Source organism: Diabrotica undecimpunctata, chromosome 8, assembly GCF_040954645.1.
Source record: "Diabrotica undecimpunctata isolate CICGRU chromosome 8, icDiaUnde3, whole genome shotgun sequence".
Classification (NCBI taxonomy): Eukaryota; Metazoa; Arthropoda; class Insecta; order Coleoptera; family Chrysomelidae; genus Diabrotica; species Diabrotica undecimpunctata.
Genome location: NC_092810.1, coordinates 90,337,733 through 90,358,561, shown reverse-complemented (window position 1 = coordinate 90,358,561; position 20,829 = coordinate 90,337,733). Strand labels below are relative to the sequence as shown.

General features: G+C 33.2%; 2 protein-coding genes across 2 annotated transcripts in view; one reads left to right on the top strand and one right to left on the bottom strand.

Annotated features, from left to right (window-relative positions):
• LOC140447768 (uncharacterized) overlaps window positions 1-7,209 on the top strand; it is a 44,954-nt gene extending 37,745 nt beyond the window's left edge. Inside the window, exons 3-4 of the mRNA XM_072540621.1 lie at window positions 2,057-2,244; window positions 6,610-7,209. Coding sequence (XP_072396722.1) covers window positions 2,057-2,235 — 179 coding nt within the window. The 3' untranslated portion in view covers window positions 2,236-2,244; window positions 6,610-7,209. The remainder of the gene's footprint in view (window positions 1-2,056; window positions 2,245-6,609) is intronic.
• A 3,651-nt stretch (window positions 7,210-10,860) lies between these two features.
• On the bottom strand, window positions 10,861-11,598 carry LOC140448992 (uncharacterized). The gene has a single exon (XM_072542132.1). It carries the CDS (start codon window positions 11,596-11,598, stop codon window positions 10,861-10,863), a length of 738 nt encoding a protein of 245 aa, XP_072398233.1.
• Between the last annotated feature and the right edge of the window lie 9,231 nt (window positions 11,599-20,829).

The following is a 20,829-nucleotide window of genomic DNA, read 5'->3' as shown; positions in this document are numbered from 1 at the left end:
TTCTTTGATTTCGAGAAGGCATTTTACTAAGTACCATATGGGAAACTAATCGATATCCTAAAATTATCAGGACTCCATGGTAAGGATATACGACTAATATCAAACTTATATCTCCAACAAAAAGCAACAGTGCGATTCGAAAATGAACTAACTGTTCGAGATCTTCACAGTCGGAAAAGGGGTTCGACAGGGTTGCATACTGTCACCAACAATATTTAACATATACTCTGAAAACATATTTAGATAAACCTTGGACGAATCAGAAGTATTGCAGCAAATCGCCAAACAATATTAAATATTCAGACAATACCGTATTGCTGGCAGTTAGTGCGCAAGAAATCTATTCATGAAAATCAAACAAATTACTCGAGACAAACCACTTACGATTGAAGATGAAAAAAAGACAAATACTAACTGAGAATACAAAGATCCTCGACAGATGGAAATAATACTGCCAGTCTTTTTTCAGCGACAAGCCGCAACATGACAAGCAGAGCATCAAGAACCCGAATTCTTACGCATTGAAGTTCAAGCAGTTCTACGAAAACTACAATCTAAAAAATCTGCAGGAATAGACGAGATTGTAGCCGACATCCATATGGCAGATCTCTTCCACATCTTATGTAACAAGTTCTGGAAATCAGAAATTGTCCAACCGCTTGAATTACATACATCTTTGTATCATCTATAAAAAAGGGTAAAAAATAAAGTGCTTTAACTACAGAACAATAGCTCTTGTCTCGTATGCTAGCAAGATATGACTACATACAATTCACGAGAGACTCGACCCTACATTTATCCAGAAATACCTCAAGAACAAGCAGGATTTATTCCTGAACGAGGTAAACGAAAAAATATACTGAACGTTCAACAAAGGATAGAAAAATTAAGAGAATTGAACAAAGTAGGGTAAATATCTGAAGCGAAGTCCAAAATGAATTGGAATAAACTTTGAAGCATAATGACAGAGATGGGAGTACATCATCATCTTGTCCACCTTATGGACAATTTGTACACATTTGCACAAGCCAGAACGAGAGTAGAAGATACCTTGAATGAATTTTAATTTACACGGAGAACTGATTATTCGCAAAACCACGAATGATTGGAATAGAGTTTACATTGGAGGCAGAAAATTTTCGAACCTACGCTACGCGGAAGATATCATCCTCCTAGGTAACATGAAGGAAAAAACCAACTAATTAATCTTAAAAGTGAGCGAAATAAGCAATGAAGTGGGTTTACAAATTAACATCCCAAAGAGTAAAATAATGTTAATTAGTAGATCAAAAGAAAGGTAAGTTGCCATGGCAGGTGTTGATGGAATTGAGATCGTGAAGAAATTTATATATCTAGGTGCAAAAATATTTAACAACGGTGATTTTTAGGAAGAAGCAGTATTTTGATTATACAGGCCATCCTTTCATTTCACGTGCCTACCATATTTATGATTTCTTGTTAAAAACATCACCGGCATTTTCTATTATACTGGACGATTTACGTATTACACTACTAAAAGTGATTTTTAAAGCATCTGCAATTAGCTCGTGCACCAGGAAGATAAATAAATAAGATAGAACCATTCTAAATGCGGATTTATAGAAGGATACTCAGAATAACTCAGATAACTATTAAATTCTGCTTGATATCATTTAGGGAAAGATTATTAGAAATAAAAGTATAGAAAGAAGAAACATGTCATGGCTGCAAAAGTTAAGAGAGTAATTTGATTTGATAATACAAACTCAACAACTTTAATATGTAAAGGTATTACTTCGGGTAGATTTTTTTCTAATACCTTCGGTCCTAAGTTGTCTTACATCTCCTGTTACTGTGACCAATAAGTTTCCTTAACTTTAAGTTTTATCAATTTCGACACTTTAGAGGTTAAATTCTTTTTTGCTTTATTTTACAACTGTACTGCTTTTGGAATAATTGTTAGTTTTGTCTCCGGAAGACTGACTATTTCTTTTATTTGTCATATTTGTTAATGCTAGGCTAAACAAAGAAAACTTTTGTTAAGTTAACAATTTTAGTGACAATTTCACACTTTTAGGTTGTTGTATATATGACAAACCGAAAAAGTTCGGCGAGAGTAGTTCAGATGAAGATGAAGACGAATGTGATCATTGCCATGGACATGTGGAGAAAAAGAAACATAAACAACATCCAACAGCGGGTAACAGTATTGACAGTGAGGGTGGATTGAGTCCCGGTGATGGTCCTAGCTCGTAAATTAAAAAAGTAAGCTATTATTTTTCGTATTTTTTCTACGTTTAGTTCAGGTCAAATCGAGTAGCGGGGAATTTTCAGAATAGGTATTATTATTTTGTATGCTCAATAGCAAACCGCAATTGTGTGGAATTATAAGACGAAACAAATAAGATCATATTTTTATATGTAATAGTGGATATACTTTTTAAACTATAGTTCAAACCAAACCCTTTTTTCTGTGCTTTATTAATTTTGACGTCATATGAGATTTTAAGAATGTCGCGTATCCAATAGTATCCATTGCATGACATTTTAGTTAAATCTGACAGTTGCCAGAATCGTAATCAGCCAAATATGAAAAGGTTATTGCTTCTAGCACTTTTATTAGCAATTTGTAATAAAAACATATCAATAGTGTTTATTGTATTTATAAAAAGTTCTGTTCTCAAATGATTGATTATTAAACAAAAATATAAGCAACTTCGTCTATTCATTTTTACATTTTTTAATGGACACTATTCTGTAAATAATAAACTTACAACTTAGTTCTGTAGGTAAACCATAGATGGCAAAGATGAATAAAACCAGTGTAAAATATATAAATAATTAATTTAATATACAGGTATTTTAAACTAATCGATAGTTTTACAGAACCATAAAATATGCTCAGTCTTCTTTACAAAATCGAAACTATATTTTTCAGAACAATAATTGAGTCAAAAATGGTTGTCTGTACTTAGCGCAATCTATCGTGAAATGAACAAGACAATCTATAATTTAAAAATTTGGAAATTCTATGTATAATAATCAAGGACGTACCTTTTTTCTGTCTCTTTCGACTTAATGCGTTAGAGGGAATTCGATAAACTATGATGAACTGAAATAAGAGTTTGGTTTGAAGTATACCTCTAGTATGATGAGGAGTTTTCGAGTCTTACGTAATATTGGAAAATTCAGTAAATAGTAGATTAGGATTAAATAATATTATTCGAAGAGATATATTATTTAATACTTATTTTGGTTAAGATTGTGACGTTAACGGTACACGAAACCGATGGAATGACAACCTTCCATAGAGGTATCAATCCGCCAATAAACAGGCAGAATTACTTCTAGAGAGGAAGAAAAAAAAGGCTTTAAATATTAAACAATCTTTATAAATATATAATCTGTATTATTGTTCAATATTTTCTAATTTTTAATAATCTGGGCTGAACTCAAAAGTTTTCTAAACGCTACTACTATGACTGTTTCATAGTTACTCGTGTTCTATGGTCTCTTTATAAACCATACCTTTGAATTATCCACCACTCGATTTGAATTTTATTATACCCAATTTAATAAAACTTGGTTTGTTTGGTGTTACGTAATACTAGAATTTTTTGTCCAAAAAAGGGCAATTAATGCATTTTAGTTCAAGATTATTCATTATTCTCCAAACATATTTCATCTTGTTTCGCGATTACAAATGCCGTGTCTGCTTCCTTGACCAACAGTTATAATTTTGAATTTTAATAATTATAATCGAAGAAACTTTAGATAGGTATGTCTCGTAAACAATCGTTTACCAGTAATAAAAATGATTTCGAAAAGTAAAAACAGCATTAACCACAATAAAAACAGCCATATACTGCGCTTGCCCTGAATATTTCCTTGTATAATCAACTGTAACAATTATTGATATTTTCTAGTTTCCTTGTTTTAATTGACAATTATATTTTTGTTTGTTTGCCCATTGGAGTACGTAGTGGTTCGTTACTTTATCAATCCAAATTTTTAAGATTAATTGCATTAATTATTCATGTTTAGCTATACCAAACGCTTTATTGTAATCAAAAAAACGAACATATACGATATTGTTCTCATCTAGACATCGCTATATAAAAACATTAAATGCACACAAGACATTTCTAGTACCTGGTTCATTTCTAAATCCAAATGGTGCCTGCCTTGGCTTCCAATATTAAACTATTCGTTAATTTAATGCGATTGAATAGTTCCACAATTATCTCTAAATCATGATTTTTATTGAGTGATTATTTCTGTTGGACACTTATCAGGATGCTTCGCTACTCATAATTCCTTTAATTATTATGTTCCACTTCTTTTCTTCTTAAATCTGGTCTTGTATTACTGTCCATGTATTGGTTACCTGCTTCATCTCGTTGATAGTTATTGTAACGTAACTTGTCTGGATTGGAGGATAAAAAGAAAGAATAAAATCCAGGTGCAAGTTAGTCCGCTTAAGTGTTTTGAAGGACACAATGGTGAGCTTTAGGACGTGAGTCAATAGATTGGGGATGGGGGTAAATTAAAAAAATTTAGGGGGAATTAAAATGTACCTATGAAAATTACAGAATTTGGTATTAAATGAAAGAGGGAAATAAAGGGCCCCACCTAGTCCTTTATCGAGGGACGAGGAGAACTCGACACTTGACCAATGACAATATTGGTTTAAGAAGCATAAAAAATAGGCTAAACCTCCAAAATAACGAATAGTCAAAAAACAAACACACTTACCTTATAATATCTTTCTATATTTCTATCAGATAAACCTTCTTATTAGTTACCAGAAGAAAGAAAGATTATAGGAGAGCATTAAACAAATAATGGCTACAAATTAACAATTCTTAGTACTCAAAAGTTCAGCCAGATAAACGTATTTTGAAATGTTAGCAAATTAGCCAAGTAAACATAAATAAAATAAAAGATATAGCAAAAAGACAAAAATACAAATTTAGATAAATCAGGTATTAAGTAAACAGTTCTAAAATTATTTGGAATATCTTTATAACTGGGTAAAACTGCAAAATGAATTAAAAAGTAAAATTTACAAAAATACTTTTCATTACCTCAGCTATAGCATACTATCATGATATAGGCATTATATCTTACTATCGATAAAAAAGTTTTATATAATTAGCTGAACAAAACGGCTGATCACCAGAGCACTGACATGCAAACTGTTAAGATGTATTTACAAACAAAGATTATTACGGGATAGCAGAAAAAATTAAAAGTTCATACCCTATGGAAAATTTTGCACTGCACTGCACTAGATATGTAGGCAATAAAAGTTAACATGTGTATTTCTTCAGTTGACCAGAAAGAAGACATTTAGCGATCTTATCTCCAACATTCGGACAAATTTTTAAATTAATTTCAACTAATATAATATTGCTGTAGACTTCATTGAGTAATTTTCAACTGAATTAAAACTTGTCACTTTATTTTATCTTTGTTTAACTGTTGTACTTATATATCCGCAGTACTGCACTACATTATCGATTTTCCCTTCTTTTTACGGCAATTGCGGCAAAAACTAAAAACAGGCCAAGCCTGAGCGGGACTCCACGTACTGCATCTCAACTTAATTCTCTTGTCATCATAACCGAAAAGATTCTTATATTTCCTAGGTAATTATCTGGAGATCAAACGAAAGAGGAATTTGTTTATTATAACTAGACTCCAAAATGTTTTCAGGATCAATCTCAGGTACGCAAAAATATTAAGAGTCCTTTTCAGTTTTTATGATATACCTACGGAGTGAAACGAAAATGCTACATTATAAACTTGTTCTACATTTTCCAAACTTTCAATTTTTCTTCTGTTTCCAATATAATGTTTCCCTTTCGTTCACCAGTATGTTGTGTCTATTACATTATTTTTTCATTTATTCGTTAATTTTCTTGGGTGTTAAATTTCTCGCGTTTTTCCTCGTATCATATTTCTTTAGTTGTACTTATTTTGGAACGGGTTGTCTTCTGTGGGTCTTTGTACTTTGTTTTATATCTTCTTCCATCTATTAAACTTAATATCTCATACACTCTTTTATATTCTTTACTTTTAAGGTGTTGTTTACACGATACGGCTGACACTGTTTTCTTTCTATTTGATTTCGTTGTTTGTCGAAATTAATAATTTTTTAGATATTATATTGTAAATCCTTCTTAGTTGCACTCTCATTATTGAGGATAAGAGATTGTGATTAGATGAAATATCTACTCCTAGGTATGTTTTAGTTGATGTTATTATATCTCTGTCTGTTTCGTTGATTAGTACATAGCCTCTTTGATTTCTGACAGCGGGATGCTCGATGTCTTGTGGCGATTTCCGTCCAGCTACCAGGTAGTTCGAAAAAGTGTTTGTTGAATAGTTTGTTTACATAATTTGTTACTTTGGTGATAAGTCTTCATCAAAACAAAGTATTCGTTTGCTTATAACCTAAGGTAACTGTTTTGTCTTAATTTTCACAGGAGCAAGACATTGTTGAGCATTAGATTAAAATTATGCATTGGGTGCAGTCGGGTATTAATAATGAATACATAGCCTGTAGTACTATATAAATGTCTACTATTCGTAGATCTGATTAATTGAGTAGTTTTATGTTTTCAGAATCAACTGTACTCCGCACATTCTACGTAGATGAATAAATTTGGAAAGACTCTACCAACACTGTTACCTTACATTCTTAACTACAGTAGAATTCTTAGTGATTGATAGTCTACAAAATATTTAAATGTTCTGATGTTGTGTTTCCAGTTTAAGTGTCAATTTTAAAGCTATTGTAGATGTACATCATTTTTTGATCTCGAACAGTTAAGCACCAATCGTCATTGTTATTTACCTTTTCAAGATCAGTGACTAGCAAGTATTAATTTAAATTGAATAGCCTGCAGTATATTTTAGATAATATACATACACTATTAATTAATATTTATGCGTCTATTTGACATTCTAAATGTGTTTTGCTATCAAACATTAAGAATTCGCTTAAAAACGTTTACTGTATTTTTAATGTTTTTTCAATAATATACCAATATATCAAATGTTTACCAATTTAAACCTCTTCAAATGTTAATGTTCGATAAAAAACTCTTTAAGTATTAAGACGAGAAGAGATAAACCAATGTGATGATATAATTATTGTTAAATTAGGAATATAAGTAATATTTATCCTAATAATAAGCAATAAGATTTAAGTGAAACGTAAAATAGTGTTTTTATTATTTACCTATTCCTTTTTCTTTGCTGATAAAAACTGGGTCTAAAGTACCTAATAGTAGACGTCCAAAACCGTCGCCCTAGTACTAGTAGATATCATCAAAAAGGGGTTGTCTTCGTAGATTTGAAACAAATTACAACGCCTTTATGTACAAGACAATGCTTCACAAAATTTTTAATAGACTTTATGATTACTATCTAGTTAGAGACGTGCATCCGCTGCTACATAATAGACGCTGTTTCGTTATGGGAAAATGAGTAGGTACTTGAAGAGGCCAGTCAACCGTGTTCAAGCAGCGAAATTGCTGAAGAAGTAAACTCAAGCCAAGGTACTGGTCGAGGTATTTTAAAAAGAAATAGATATCGCTGTTAAGTTCAAATCACTCAACAACTTTTTCCCGAGGAAAATATTAAACGAATGCAATTCTGTGAGGATATGATGGAAAAGCAAAATTATGATCAGAAATTTTTAAACAACATTTTATTTACTGACGAATCGACATTTTCTCTTCACAGGAAACACAATGCATCCATTGTTCGATATTGGTTTCGGGAAAATAAATATCAAGTATTCCTGTACGCAATATCCACAAAAATTTAATGTTCGGTCGGGGATTTTGGGTGATTATGTAATAGGCCCGTTTTTTATTGAGACAACCTTAACAGCACTAAATACCTCGACCTGCTATAAATTAAATCGTGTCGGCAATTCAGCAACTTCCTAGGAATTTTGAAGTTATTTGATACCGGCATGACGGATGTTCCGGTCATAATACCAGAGCAAAGACCGAATTTCTCCAAAGGACATTTCTCAACCGCATAATTGCAATAAACGGTACAATCAAGTGGCCTCCAAGATCAGCAGATTTGTCCCCAAATGATTTCTTTTTTTGGGGCTTTCTTAAATCAAGAGGAATAAAGACAATTACCCCCCAACAAAAACTTTCATCTCTTGTCCGCTTAATCAAAGACAACATTCCAAATGAACAAAATGGAGTTTATGAAATACCTTGTGCAGACTGTCCCCGATCTTATATAGGCCAAATAAATCGTAAAATCCAAAATAGAATTTATGATCATTCCATTTCTGTTCACAATTTCAGCTCTAGGTCAATATTATCTTCATACAGGTCACAAAATTGATTTTGAAAACTCCAGGAACTATAGCCCCCATCCGCTTCTATAAACCAAGAATTATCCGAGAAGCCATAGAAATGCCATGAAAAAACACCAAATTTTCTCAATAAAAGAGATGACGGCATATGTTTACCTTTAGCGTAGAGAGCTCTCACAAAGCCGCTCCATCCGACATCAAAATCCTACTGTCAGAAATATTCGCGCTAATCAACACGCTAACCCCCATGCCAATCTGCACCCAAACCACTTCACCATCGACGGTATAAATGAACCGTCCTCTGTTCCCAGTAGCAGTAATGCATTGGTTAGTGATCAGTGTATTAGTGTCTGGGACCTCCGGAGACTAAGACTTCGAAAGTCTTAAAGAACTGACATCAAAGAGGATGTCGAAAGCTCGGCGCAATGATAATCGATGCTGTTCAACCCGGAAGACTGTTAAGTTAAATATTAATTCTTATATTAAATAATACATTACATTTGTGATTCGTCGTAATAGTATTAATCTTAACTGAATGTGTGGGCCGCCGAACAGATAGAATTATCACGTGAACGCCATGCGCTGGTTACGAGTTGCAGTTCTCAACGTCACAAGTTCGATTTACACTAGGTCAAGAAGAGAGATACAATAATTATCGCAGTGAATGCGGTAAAACCCATACATAATATACATATTGAAAACTTAATTCTATTTGTCACTGTAATGATGGAGTTATGATATTTATTATTGATTATGTAGTATGAATAGTGTGACCAACTAGTCCGAAAAATCATATCAAATTTAAATTTCTGTATTTTAATCTCTTCTGAAAAGACAATTCAAAAACAATTCGTGTATATACATGAATCATCTGTATTACGAAGCATGCTGCATACAACGATGTATAAGTAGAAACCCTCAATTCAGAAGAGTGATTTCATAGTTTAAACGCCGAATATCCTCAAATTTAAATGTACACAGCGGCCCTCGAAAACTGCCTGTTTTCTCGATTGCAATTTGCGTTTCCTCATAAGAAATTACAGAATATATAAAGTAGTATATTTATTTGTGCTTCTCTATAGTAGACTTGACCAGAAGTTGTCGTGAAGTGTAGCCAATTCTTGTTCACAATTAGTAATTATGGTCATACAAAACCTGTATTCTTCCACGCAGCGATTATTACCGTCATAAAAATACAAAAAAACATGATTTTTTCAATAGTAAACATTAAGCACAAAATTGTAATGAAATAAATTTTATTTATATGTTCCGTTTCGTTACATATTTAAATTTATAAAATAAAAATCGATATGTTAAAACATTATTTTTCAATCGTTTGGCAATATTGGAATTAGCGAGGAAATTCCGTTTTACAATTCGGACCTAAACATGCCATAAAACTAGTTTTTATTATTTTTTCGCCGTAGGAATGGTTCTTTTACATTGGCTTTTCTATGGGTAGTGGTGAGTATATTTTATGTGATAAGTTTGTAAACTTATTGTTGTCAATACTGTTTTAACAATACTTTATTGTAGTATTGATAAAACGTGTTATTGGTAATAAGAGTGTTATAGTTTGTCGTTTTATAGTAAATTTTTAGTTATATTCTTATACAGAATTGTTGAAATTATTGTATATATAGTATGTACACAGATTATTGAAATACAATGGACGAAAAACCGAGTTGTTCCAAGAGAAGACAGCAAAATTCTGATGTTGATTCCAAAAATGAAAAGCCGCAAAACAGAGGGAAAATGTTAACGTCCGAAGAGAAGGTAATGATACGAAACGTTTATGAAGGAATTGTCGGCAGAAAAATGGCATTAAATGTTAGCCAAGCGGTCGACATTTGTAGCAGTTTAACAAAAGTATCCGTTAGCTGTATTTATCGTGTACTTAAAAATACATCGGAAAATAAAAAGCAAGAAAAAGGTAAAACTAGAGGTAGGAAAAGCATTGTTTTCGATGACGAGACAAGGAATATTATACGTCGAAAAATTATACGCCACTGGATTTTCATACGTCTTTCCCCACTTCTACGCCTTCAAACGATGACTCACTCTCCCAAATAGTGAAATTAGAGTTTAGTGATTGCTGATCAATGTTTTGTTTTTCGATTTTGTCAACCATTTTAACATTTTAACAAACTTCTTAATTTCGTTCAAGCTATTTAAAATCAATCCCATCGAATGATTCATTCGATGGGATCAAAATCAAAGGGGCTGCGTTGCAATATGATTTTATGTAAAAATTTATTTGTCAGTGATCAGTTTGAAGCCGCAAATATTGCAAGTTAAATAATCAATAATAATTAATTAATCAATAATAAAAAAAATTTCGCGATTTTCATTGAAAAGTCCCGGATTCCAGTTATTGTTTTTCAGCCTTGACCCGAATTCGACTGAATTGAAGTTTTTTCAAGTTGGGCGTTTTAAATAAAAAAAAATAAATAAAATATGACAAAAAGAGGTTACCTTTATTCTTAATTAATAAATTAATTACTATGTGGATGAGGATTCGTCGTCAACTAAATTAATATAATCAATGGTTGTAACTGCTGTTCTACAATAAAATCTAGTTCCCACATCTTGGACATGATGCCATCTACATGGTTGATAGCATTTTTCCAGGAATCGGATGTAACATTATTCAGTGCTTCGCTGAAAAGTACTTTTACGTCATTTAATTTTATGGGGTTTAGCTTACAGTGATAAGGGGGTAATCTAAGCACACATCTACCTGAAGACTTAATAATTTCATCGACCATATAATTTTGTTCTATAGGATGACTTTTTACTAGCGTTAGTAACTCAGCTTTGACCATGTCGTCAGTAAATATAATATTTTTTTGTCGCAACCATTCTTGAATATTAGCTTTTCGCATAGCACTAGTTGGTATCTTTTCATATTTTCTGCTATGGTAGGACGCATTATCTAGGACAATAACTGCCGTTTTAGCTAAAGTTGGCAAAACCCTTTGCAGCCACTCTTCAAAAACGTTGGAATTCATGTCTTCATGGTAGTCGCCATTTTTCTTGGATTCAAATAAAAGCAGTCCGTTTTCCACAAATCCATTTTTAGATCCGATATGTAAAACAATAAGTCGTTTGCCTTTCCCAGAAGGCTGTTTCAATCCTGTAGAAAGGCCTTCAACATATGCTTGTCGAGCACTGGTGATTGACATGTCAGTCCAGACTCTGTCAACAGTATGACCAGCGTTCACCCAAGTTTCATCCAAATAATAAATAGTACGGTCTTCCCGCATATATCGTCTTATGGATCGCAAGTATCGTCGCCTCCATGATATAATTTCATTTTTTTTCTTTTAAAACACTATTTCGACATCTTTTCTTAAACCTAAAACAAGAATGAATTAGTCCAGATAAAAGGTTTATTATTAGAGAGAGAACTATACTTTATTGATACTATGTACCAAAAGGCCATCGACCGAAGTCTTTCAGCCAGTTTATTATTATTTATATGAGATTTAATATTAGCTAGTTGGGATTAAAATTGTACTCACCGAAAATTAATTAATTTCAAAACTTTTTTCAAAGTAGTTTGCTTTAAATTTGGAATGTTCGGGTTTTCTGAAATTTTTGCATAATTTTCTGAACCGTTAGAAGCTCATTTAGTAAAAAGAAACTGTGAACAATTCGTCGAATCATGCTCTTGTGTCCATCGGTAATTTCATCAAGCACTTTTTAGATCTTTGTTGCGATTTTGAAGGTTTAAACTCACCATTATTTTGGTGATGTTCTTTTAAAATATTATAAACAGATGATTTGTTAATACCTAAAATTATTTTTATTATTATTAATAATAACATAACATTATTAACAATTTACCTGTAGCTTCAGCAGTAAATTTAATAACACCTTCGCAGCCCTTCTCTGCGTTTAACTCCTCAGATGCTTTTTTATATGTATTTAAAAAATTACACATTTTTCTTCAACAGTAAATTTTGTTTTTTTGCCATTTTTCTTGGAGGTGAAAGAGTATTTCCATCCATATTTAAAACAAACGATAATCTAACACAAACTGATATCGGCTTCTCCCGTTCGGTTTCTAACGCATTTAAGTCTGCAGACTATTGAAATGTTACCTATCCTGATCCCCAAACATATTGTAAATCGGGTTGGCTACCATGACAGAGGAAATAAAGAAGTTGTCATTCTGTTCTGCACATGGAGCGGTGTTTTACTTTCTCAAATAATTAATTACACTTATTTAATTATACTCTGCAAGTCTGAAAGTTTATTCAAAAGGTTATGGGCTCAGAGTACATTCCATAACAAGTAAAGTTTTTGTTTAGTGTTCCCAATTTGTGGAAACCGGCAAAAAGTGTTATTAGTGACCGGCAATAAAATTAAAAATGGCAGCCCAAAGTTTAAGTAGTGCGAATTCAACCGTGAGTTTGTGTGTGTGTGTGTGTGTGTGTGTGTGTGAGAGAGAGAGAGAGAGAGAGAGAGAGACGGTATTAGACAAAAAAATCTTTTTGCCACAGAAAATTGTTATAAGGATGTTTAAATTTTTATTTTAGAATCGTTTATAAACTTGATGAATATTATATATAGATTTGTCAGAATATGATAACAGATTGCTGATGTTAACTGGTAGGCTAATATTGAGATCAATTAAATCTAGATATAGGCTTCGAGTCTGTTCCCTATGATTAGGACTGTTGTGTATTTGGTATTTCTTACTTAAATAAGGTAATAATTAATAATACAACGTGGTTTTATATCATTAACCTTTATTGCCCAATAACTGACTAACTTCATTCCCTTGTGTCCGTGAATGGTGTTGCCTACCTGTGTTGCCAAGTATATAACACCTCCTCTCTTGACCAAAATTCATAAATACAGATTGAAATAAAGATGTACTTACAAATTCATCCTCTGAATAGGTTTACATACTCTACTTGAACGTCTTAACACTGGTTCAGCTTCAGTGTGAGCCTCAGGTACTGTTGGCTCTATTGTATCATTTAGAAGTTCTTGTACATTTGTAGGTGGTGAAACGGAATTGGGTTCAGGGACAGATACCTCCCTTGGAACTATACTATGTGTAACTGTATCAGGAATGAAACAAGTTGGGTTATATTCTATAGGTGTATCCTGCCCAATTACTCTCATTTGGTCAATATGACGTCTCCACGTCCTACCATCATCTAACTCAACTAAATAATGTAATAATCCTAACCTTAGTATAACCTTGCCAAATTGCCATTTGGCATTAAAGTAATCTCGCACTGAGACTCTGGTATCTATAGCAACATTTCTAAGACTCTGGTCTGTGTAAGCATTTTTGTCATGAGTAAAAGGTTTAAGTAAATCTAATCTATTTCTAATCTGCCTTCCTAGCATACGTTCAGACGGGCTTTTGCCAGTTACTGTGTGAGGTGTTCTACGATACTGCATTAGTAACTTGCACAATTCAAGTTCTCTGTCTTTCTCTTCACTGTGCATGGCTCGCAGACAATTTTTTAGTGTTTGGACATATCTCTCCCCCTGGCCATTCGTGGCTGGGTGATAGGGTGCAGTAAATTTATGTGTGATACCATTATTCTTCATAAATTCTCTAAATTCATGAGAATCAAATTGTCTACCATTATCAGTAACAAATACTGTGGGTATTCCGAAAGTAGTGAAGATTTTTCTACAAATTTCGATTGTAGTTTTTGTAGTAGTGTCTTTCGCGAAATGTATTTCAGGCCACTTACTAAAAGAATCGACTAAAATGAAGTAATAGCCTCCGTTAAAAGGTCCAGCATAGTCAGCATGTACTCTTTCAAAGCAAAATTTAGGTATTTCCCAGATGTGGGAATTGTCCTTAACAGGATTGTTTTTGTGCTTGTTGCAATGAAAACAATTTTTACATAAAGATTCAATATCCTTGTCTATGAAAGGCCACCAGCAGTAACTCCGGGCTAAAGACTTCATTCTCACCATACCAAAATGCGCAGTGTGTAATTCCTGCAGAATTTTATTTCTTAATTTCATAGGTATTAAAACTCGTTGTCCTCTGATTATGACTCCAGACTGTAGTGAAAACTCTGATTGATCTACGTTAAATCTGAATTGTTTTTCAACAACCTCACCAGTTTGTAAACCTAATAGTAACTTTTGTAAAGTAGCATCATTTTTGGTATGAAAAGATAAACTGTTAACATCTGTAGGTAAATTTTCAATCTGATTAAGTTCGAATATGTCTGGTTCATCATGAGTATAATTTTGTTCATTTTTAATAGGTAAACGTGAAAGAGCATCTGCATTAAAATGAGAATCTGTATTTTTGTATCGAATATCATACTTTAGACCTTGTAAGAAAATTGCATAATGCTGCATTATTAAAGCACTTAAAACTGGTAGACTTTTATCTGGTGCAAAAATCTGAACTAAAGGTTTATGATCAGTGTATAAAATAAAATTTCTAGCATATAGGTAATTGAAGAACTTTTTCACACCAAAAATAATGCTGTATGCCTCTTTATCTATTTGAGAGTACTTTTGCTGTGTAAGGGTTAACATTTGAGAAGCAAATTGTATCGGTCTTTCTGTGCCGTCTGGAAAAATATGGGACAGTACTGCACCAACACCATAAGGGGATGCATCAGTTGCAAGGACTAATGGCAAATTTGGGTCGTAGTGACACAAAACATTTTTAGAAGAAATAAGCCTTTTGGCTTTATCAAATGCCATTTGACACTCTCGGGACCATTCAAATTCAACATGATTTTTAAGTAGATTTGTTAAAGGTTTTAATATTGTAGAGGTATGTTGTAAAAAACGTCTGTAATAATTAAGTAACCCACAAAAACTTCGGACTTGAGTTTTATTTTCTGGTATTGGAGCATTTACAATTGCATCTACTTTATCTGAGCTACTAGTAATACCAAATTTATTTATTTTGTATCCGCAGTATTCAATTTCGTCTTTTAAAAATTCACTTTTGTCTAAATTTATATGTAAATTATGTTCAGATAATTTTTGTAACACTTGTTCAAGTCTTTGTAAATGTATATCAGTATTTGGGGCAGTAATTCTTATATCATCTAGGAACACAGAAATACCATCGATTCCTTATAACATTTGTTCCATTAAACGTTGCCATTTGGCAGGAGCACTTGCAATACCGAACATTAAACGGTTTGGGCGGTACAGACCTTTGTGAGTATTAACTTTTTATAGGTAAATGCAAATAAGCTTTTGTAATGTCTATTTTTGAATACTTATCGCCCCCTGCTAACTGAGATAGAAGATCATCAGGGGTAGGTAAAGGATATTCGTCCACTTCAATACAGGGATTTAAAGTAATTTTAAAATCCCCACAAATGCGTATGTCCCCATTGTGTTTGACAACTGGGACAATTGGGGTTGCCCAATCTGAAAACTCTACTTTTTGTAAAACACCCTGATCAACTAACGACTCTAACTCAGCTTCCACTTTAGGACGTAATGCAAAAGCAACTGGGCGAGCCTTATGAAACCTTGCTATACTACCAGGTTTTAAATGAATTTCAGCTTCTAAACCTATAATTTCACCAATTGACTTTTCAAACAAATGTTTGCATTTATCTAATAAACTTGAGACTTTAGAGTTCTCATGTGATATTGTATTTACCTCATGTAGTTTAATTCCAAGGGCACGTATCCATTCTCTTCCAACTAGTGATTGACCCTCACCATCCACCACGTACAACTTTAACATTTGCCTTATTCCCTGGTGCTCAACCTCCACTGGAGTTAACCCTAAAACATTTAAATGATTTTTACAGTATGTAGTTAATTTTACATCAGATTTCTGTAATTGTAGTGTAGAAAAATATGTGTCAAATACATTTTTGTTTACAATGGTAACAGCAGCACCTGAATCAATTTCATGTTTTAAAATATTGTTGTTTACTCTTAAGTTTATAAAAAATTTGTCTTTTGAATTTACAGTACTAATCTTAAAAATTTCTTGAACTGAGCAAACTGAAGTTACTTGGTTATACCTAACATTTTTTGATTTTAAACAAACTTTTTGAATGTGTCCAACTTTTTTACAACAATTACAAGTTAAATGTTTTTTTGAACAAGAATTTGCTAAATGTGAAGGATCTCCACATCTATAACATACATTACTATTTGTGTTTGAAGAATTTGCAGCAGAGTTATTCTGAAATTGCATCTTATTATTATTTGCACTCCTTGCTTTTGTATTTAATATATTGACACTAGAATTATTATAATTTTGATTATGAAAAAATTGGTTACTGTCTTTTTCTGATGCCTCCATGCTTGTGGCAATCTCAACGGCTCTATCTAGGTCCAGTCCTTTTGATTCTAGAAGTCTAGCTTGTATTCTTTTCGATCGTAGGCCAAAAACAAATTGGTTTCTTATAGCACTTTTAAGATATGTAGAGAAATTGCAGTTAATTGACAACTTTTGTAGTGAATGAAGGTATTCTTGTATTGTTTCTCCTTCGGCTTGCCTTTTTGATTGGAATCTGAAGATTTCTGCAATTTCCAGGGGTGCAGGGTTGTAAAAATTATCCATTAAATTGACAATGTCGTCGTATGACTTGTCTTCCGGGACTTCTGGGGCTAACTTGTCGGATAGGGTGTCGTAGGCCTCAGAACCCATGTAGTGTAGTAGATAAGGTAATCTCATTTCGTCTGGAATTTTAAATACCTTGTAAGCACCTTCCAGCCTCTTTACCCACCTGGACCATTTGGTGGCAGACTGGTTGAAAGATTCAACGGAAAATTGAAATGTAGATACTTGTGTAGACATAATTGGGGATGTAGTATAATAATAATGTAAATAACTGTACTTGAAGTTGAAGTAGCAATGGTAGTAGTCGTAATAATCTCTGTAGTAGTTGTTATTACCATCATATGTATCCCATCCTCGTCGCCAATTGTTGTGTATTTGGTATTTCTTACTTAAATAAGGTAATAATTAATAATACAACGAGGTTTTATATCATTAACCTTTATTGCCCAATAACTGACTAACTTCATTCCCTTGTGTCCGTGAGCGGTGTTGCCTACCTGTGTTGCCAAGTATATAACAAGGACAATCGAAAAATAAGTGGTTCAAATCTCCGACAGATTTACCATCACAAGGACAGAAAGGGGTTTCATAGATTCCAATCCTATGCAGATGCTCTGGAAAGAGGCCATGGTTAAGTTTTAACCGGGTTATTAACGAAGAATGTACTTTATTATAGTTAAAATTAAAATGGGGAATATTTTTTGGTAAGCATGGATGAATAGAAAAGTAATGGTTTCTTGAAGTCTTCTGAACCTCTTTATATTTTGACATCCATCTTTCCCTGTCAATACTCCTGATAATAGAAAAAAGATCTTTAAAGTAGTAAAAATTTGTAATTTCTGATATCTCAGATGTATTTTTTGCCATACCATCCACTAATTCGTTTCCAATTACTCCATTATGTCCTTTAACCCAGAGTAAAGTAACTGTTTTTTTTTTGTGAATTTTAGATCATGTAATAATTTTTTAATATCAAGTATAATGGAGTTTTGAAAACTATCCAATGGATGGCTACGAATAGCTTGTAATACTGCCTGAGAATCTGATACTATTACGATGTTCTCACAATAATTAGTGACACACCAAGTTAGTGCTTTCTGTACAGCAGCAGCCTCGGCTGTAAAAATAAAACAACATTCAGGAATTCGATATTTCTCAACATAATTGCTGTTTGAAACAAAAAAAGCGAAACCAGTACTTTCAACAGTTTTTGAACCATCTGTATAAATTATTGTTAAATCTTCCCCTAATTTGCTTAGTATGGATTTGAATATCATATTAGTTAAAATTGGCAAGTCTGAATAAAAGGGCATTATAATGGTTGGTTTGTCTATCAGAACTTCAAAGTCTTGTATGTAAACAGGAAATTTTGGTAGCTGTAATATATAAGATTGAAATGAATTCGTATCGATAAAAGATTCTGCAAGAGGAGGAGAATTTTTTATTCTCCAATAAGAATTTGTTAAATTTTCTGTCAAAAGTAAACCTATTTTGTGAACCATAGTTGTATTAAACGATCTGTATGTTATTAGACGTTTGTTGGCTAACATTTGTCTACGTATGTGTAAAGGTGGTTCCTGGGCTTCTGCTAGAACTGCTTGGTTTGGTGAAGACATCATAGCTCCTAGACAAATTTTTATTGATTTAAATTGTATTCTGTCAAGAGTTAATAGATTTGTTTTGCATGTTGAACCGTAAAGAACACAACCGTAATCCAGAATGGATCGTATGTAGGATCTATAAAACATTAAAGAGATATTTTGATCTGCACCCCATCTTTTTTTAGAAACGAAACGCAGAAGATTAATTCCACGCTAGCACTTTTGTTTTACGTACTTTATATGGCTGGACCACAAGAGTTTTTTATCTAGGATCATGCCTAGATACTTATACTCTTCTGCTAAGGGGAAATTATAATCACCTATCTGGCATTTGCCTGTGACTTTTTGTCTACGTCTAGTGAAACATACAATCGAAGATTTTTCTTGTGATATACTAAAACCCATTTGTTTCACCCACTTATCTATGTTACTAAAGCTAAGTTTTAGATTCAACATACAATCTTCATAGGATTTATGGCTGGTATATAAACATATATCGTCTGCATATTGAATTATTTTGCATTTTTCATCCATCAAACCATGCAGATCTGCAGTATAAACATTAAATAATAAAGGACTTAGAATTGAACCTTGTGGGAGACCGTTATATAATATTCTTGGACCGTGTAATACATTTCTATGGTCCCGTAAGTATATTTTTCTATTCACATACAAATTTATTATACTTAAATATGATAAATATCTGATAAAATGTGTATATCAGATATCACTTATATGAGTCAAGTATACTTAACTCAACTTGAAAGTAACATCACTCGAATTATCTTAGAATATCAGAATGTACTCACAGTAGTTTGTATAATCACATTAACTGAATGTGATCTTCGGCGCAGTCAAATTCTAAATAAAAGGGGGCTCCATACCATGATTGCGAGTGACCTCCATATTAACAGGGTAAAAGTTGCCTCTAATGGAGGACGAACTTAGACTAAGATGGGATAAGCTTGGGACTCCCAACGGGATAATTGGAACTTCAAACGGATTAAAAATGGCCTATGAATAAGGGGAGCCTGGATTTCTCATGAGACTGTATTGAGACGAAAAAAATACATAATCAAATGTGCAAAAGAAGCGAAAGATACAAATATAAAAAGTTACAAAAAAAATCTTAACTAAAAGGAGTCTCGAAACCCATGCCAAACTTCTCCTACATCTTAATGCACATCGGAAAATAAAATAGAATTAGCTTCAATTGTCTCGTTGTTCTTTGCTGTTTGTTGATGATTTTGTGTCCTGTTATTGGTGGAGCACCTCTTCAGGACGTGGTTTGTCTTTATTGGTGTTGTCTTTTGTCGCCGCTTTTGAGCTCACTGGTGGTACGCTTCGGTGGCTCTTTTCGGCTGGCTGTTTGGGAAGGGAGTACTTTTCTCGGAAAAATCAAGCTTTGAACAGGCTGAGTTGGTCTACCCCCGTCACTGAAGGCCAACAATAGCAGCAACGGCCTGCGTAGGTGGCCTTTCTTACGAAATCACCCACTGAGCCTACACTGTTGCCGTTAAACCTCTAGGAGAAGAAAAATGCACTAACCTGCCGAAAACCTGACCCTTCTCTGACTTCTGGTGTATTTAGCGTTACGGCTCGCAGTTTTCGGTGGTTGCTTACACTCAACCACATAGTTCTGAGCTCTGAGCGCATGCGTCGAATTACACCTTCTTTTTCTTCCGGATTCCCTTTCTGCGTCGGTTTTGCTCGATCTGCGTCCCAATCGATCATAGCTAATGATCACCTATAGTAATCGTCTTACCTTGCGCTATAAAACCTAGAAACCTAAAAACCTAGACGAGAACTGTTCACGTCAACGTCTGGATGTCGACTGTCACTCAAAAAAAAAATAGAATTGGAAATGTGTTCTTTTTTATATAAACAAAAAAATTTCCTGCTTAAAATACCGTTTTTTGTGTGGTCTTAACGGTATTTTGGAATAGTTGGAAACAAAATGTGACAAGACATCATCGGTATATTTAGCGGCATTTCGGTACAACCTTTAAGGGATTATAGCGGGTAGTTGTACCTATAACGGGAATTTTATTAGCACGGCCAAAAATTATATTTTGGGAACTTTTACAAAGATTAAACTTATATACTGAGTGTTTTTATAAAATTTAATAAAAAAAACGAAAATTAGTCAAAATGTAACAATGTACGTTTTGACACGTTACACTGATACGAAAAATGTAGAACTTTTATTGCCTAAAAATCTCCATCCATTTAGGAGGGCGTGATAGAAAACCTGTAGTAGGTAGTAGATGACCACGCTTTCTCCACGCTACTTTTCATCGCAACTCTTCTATTACTGCTGTGTTCTCGCTGTGTTCTGTGTGTGCATTACT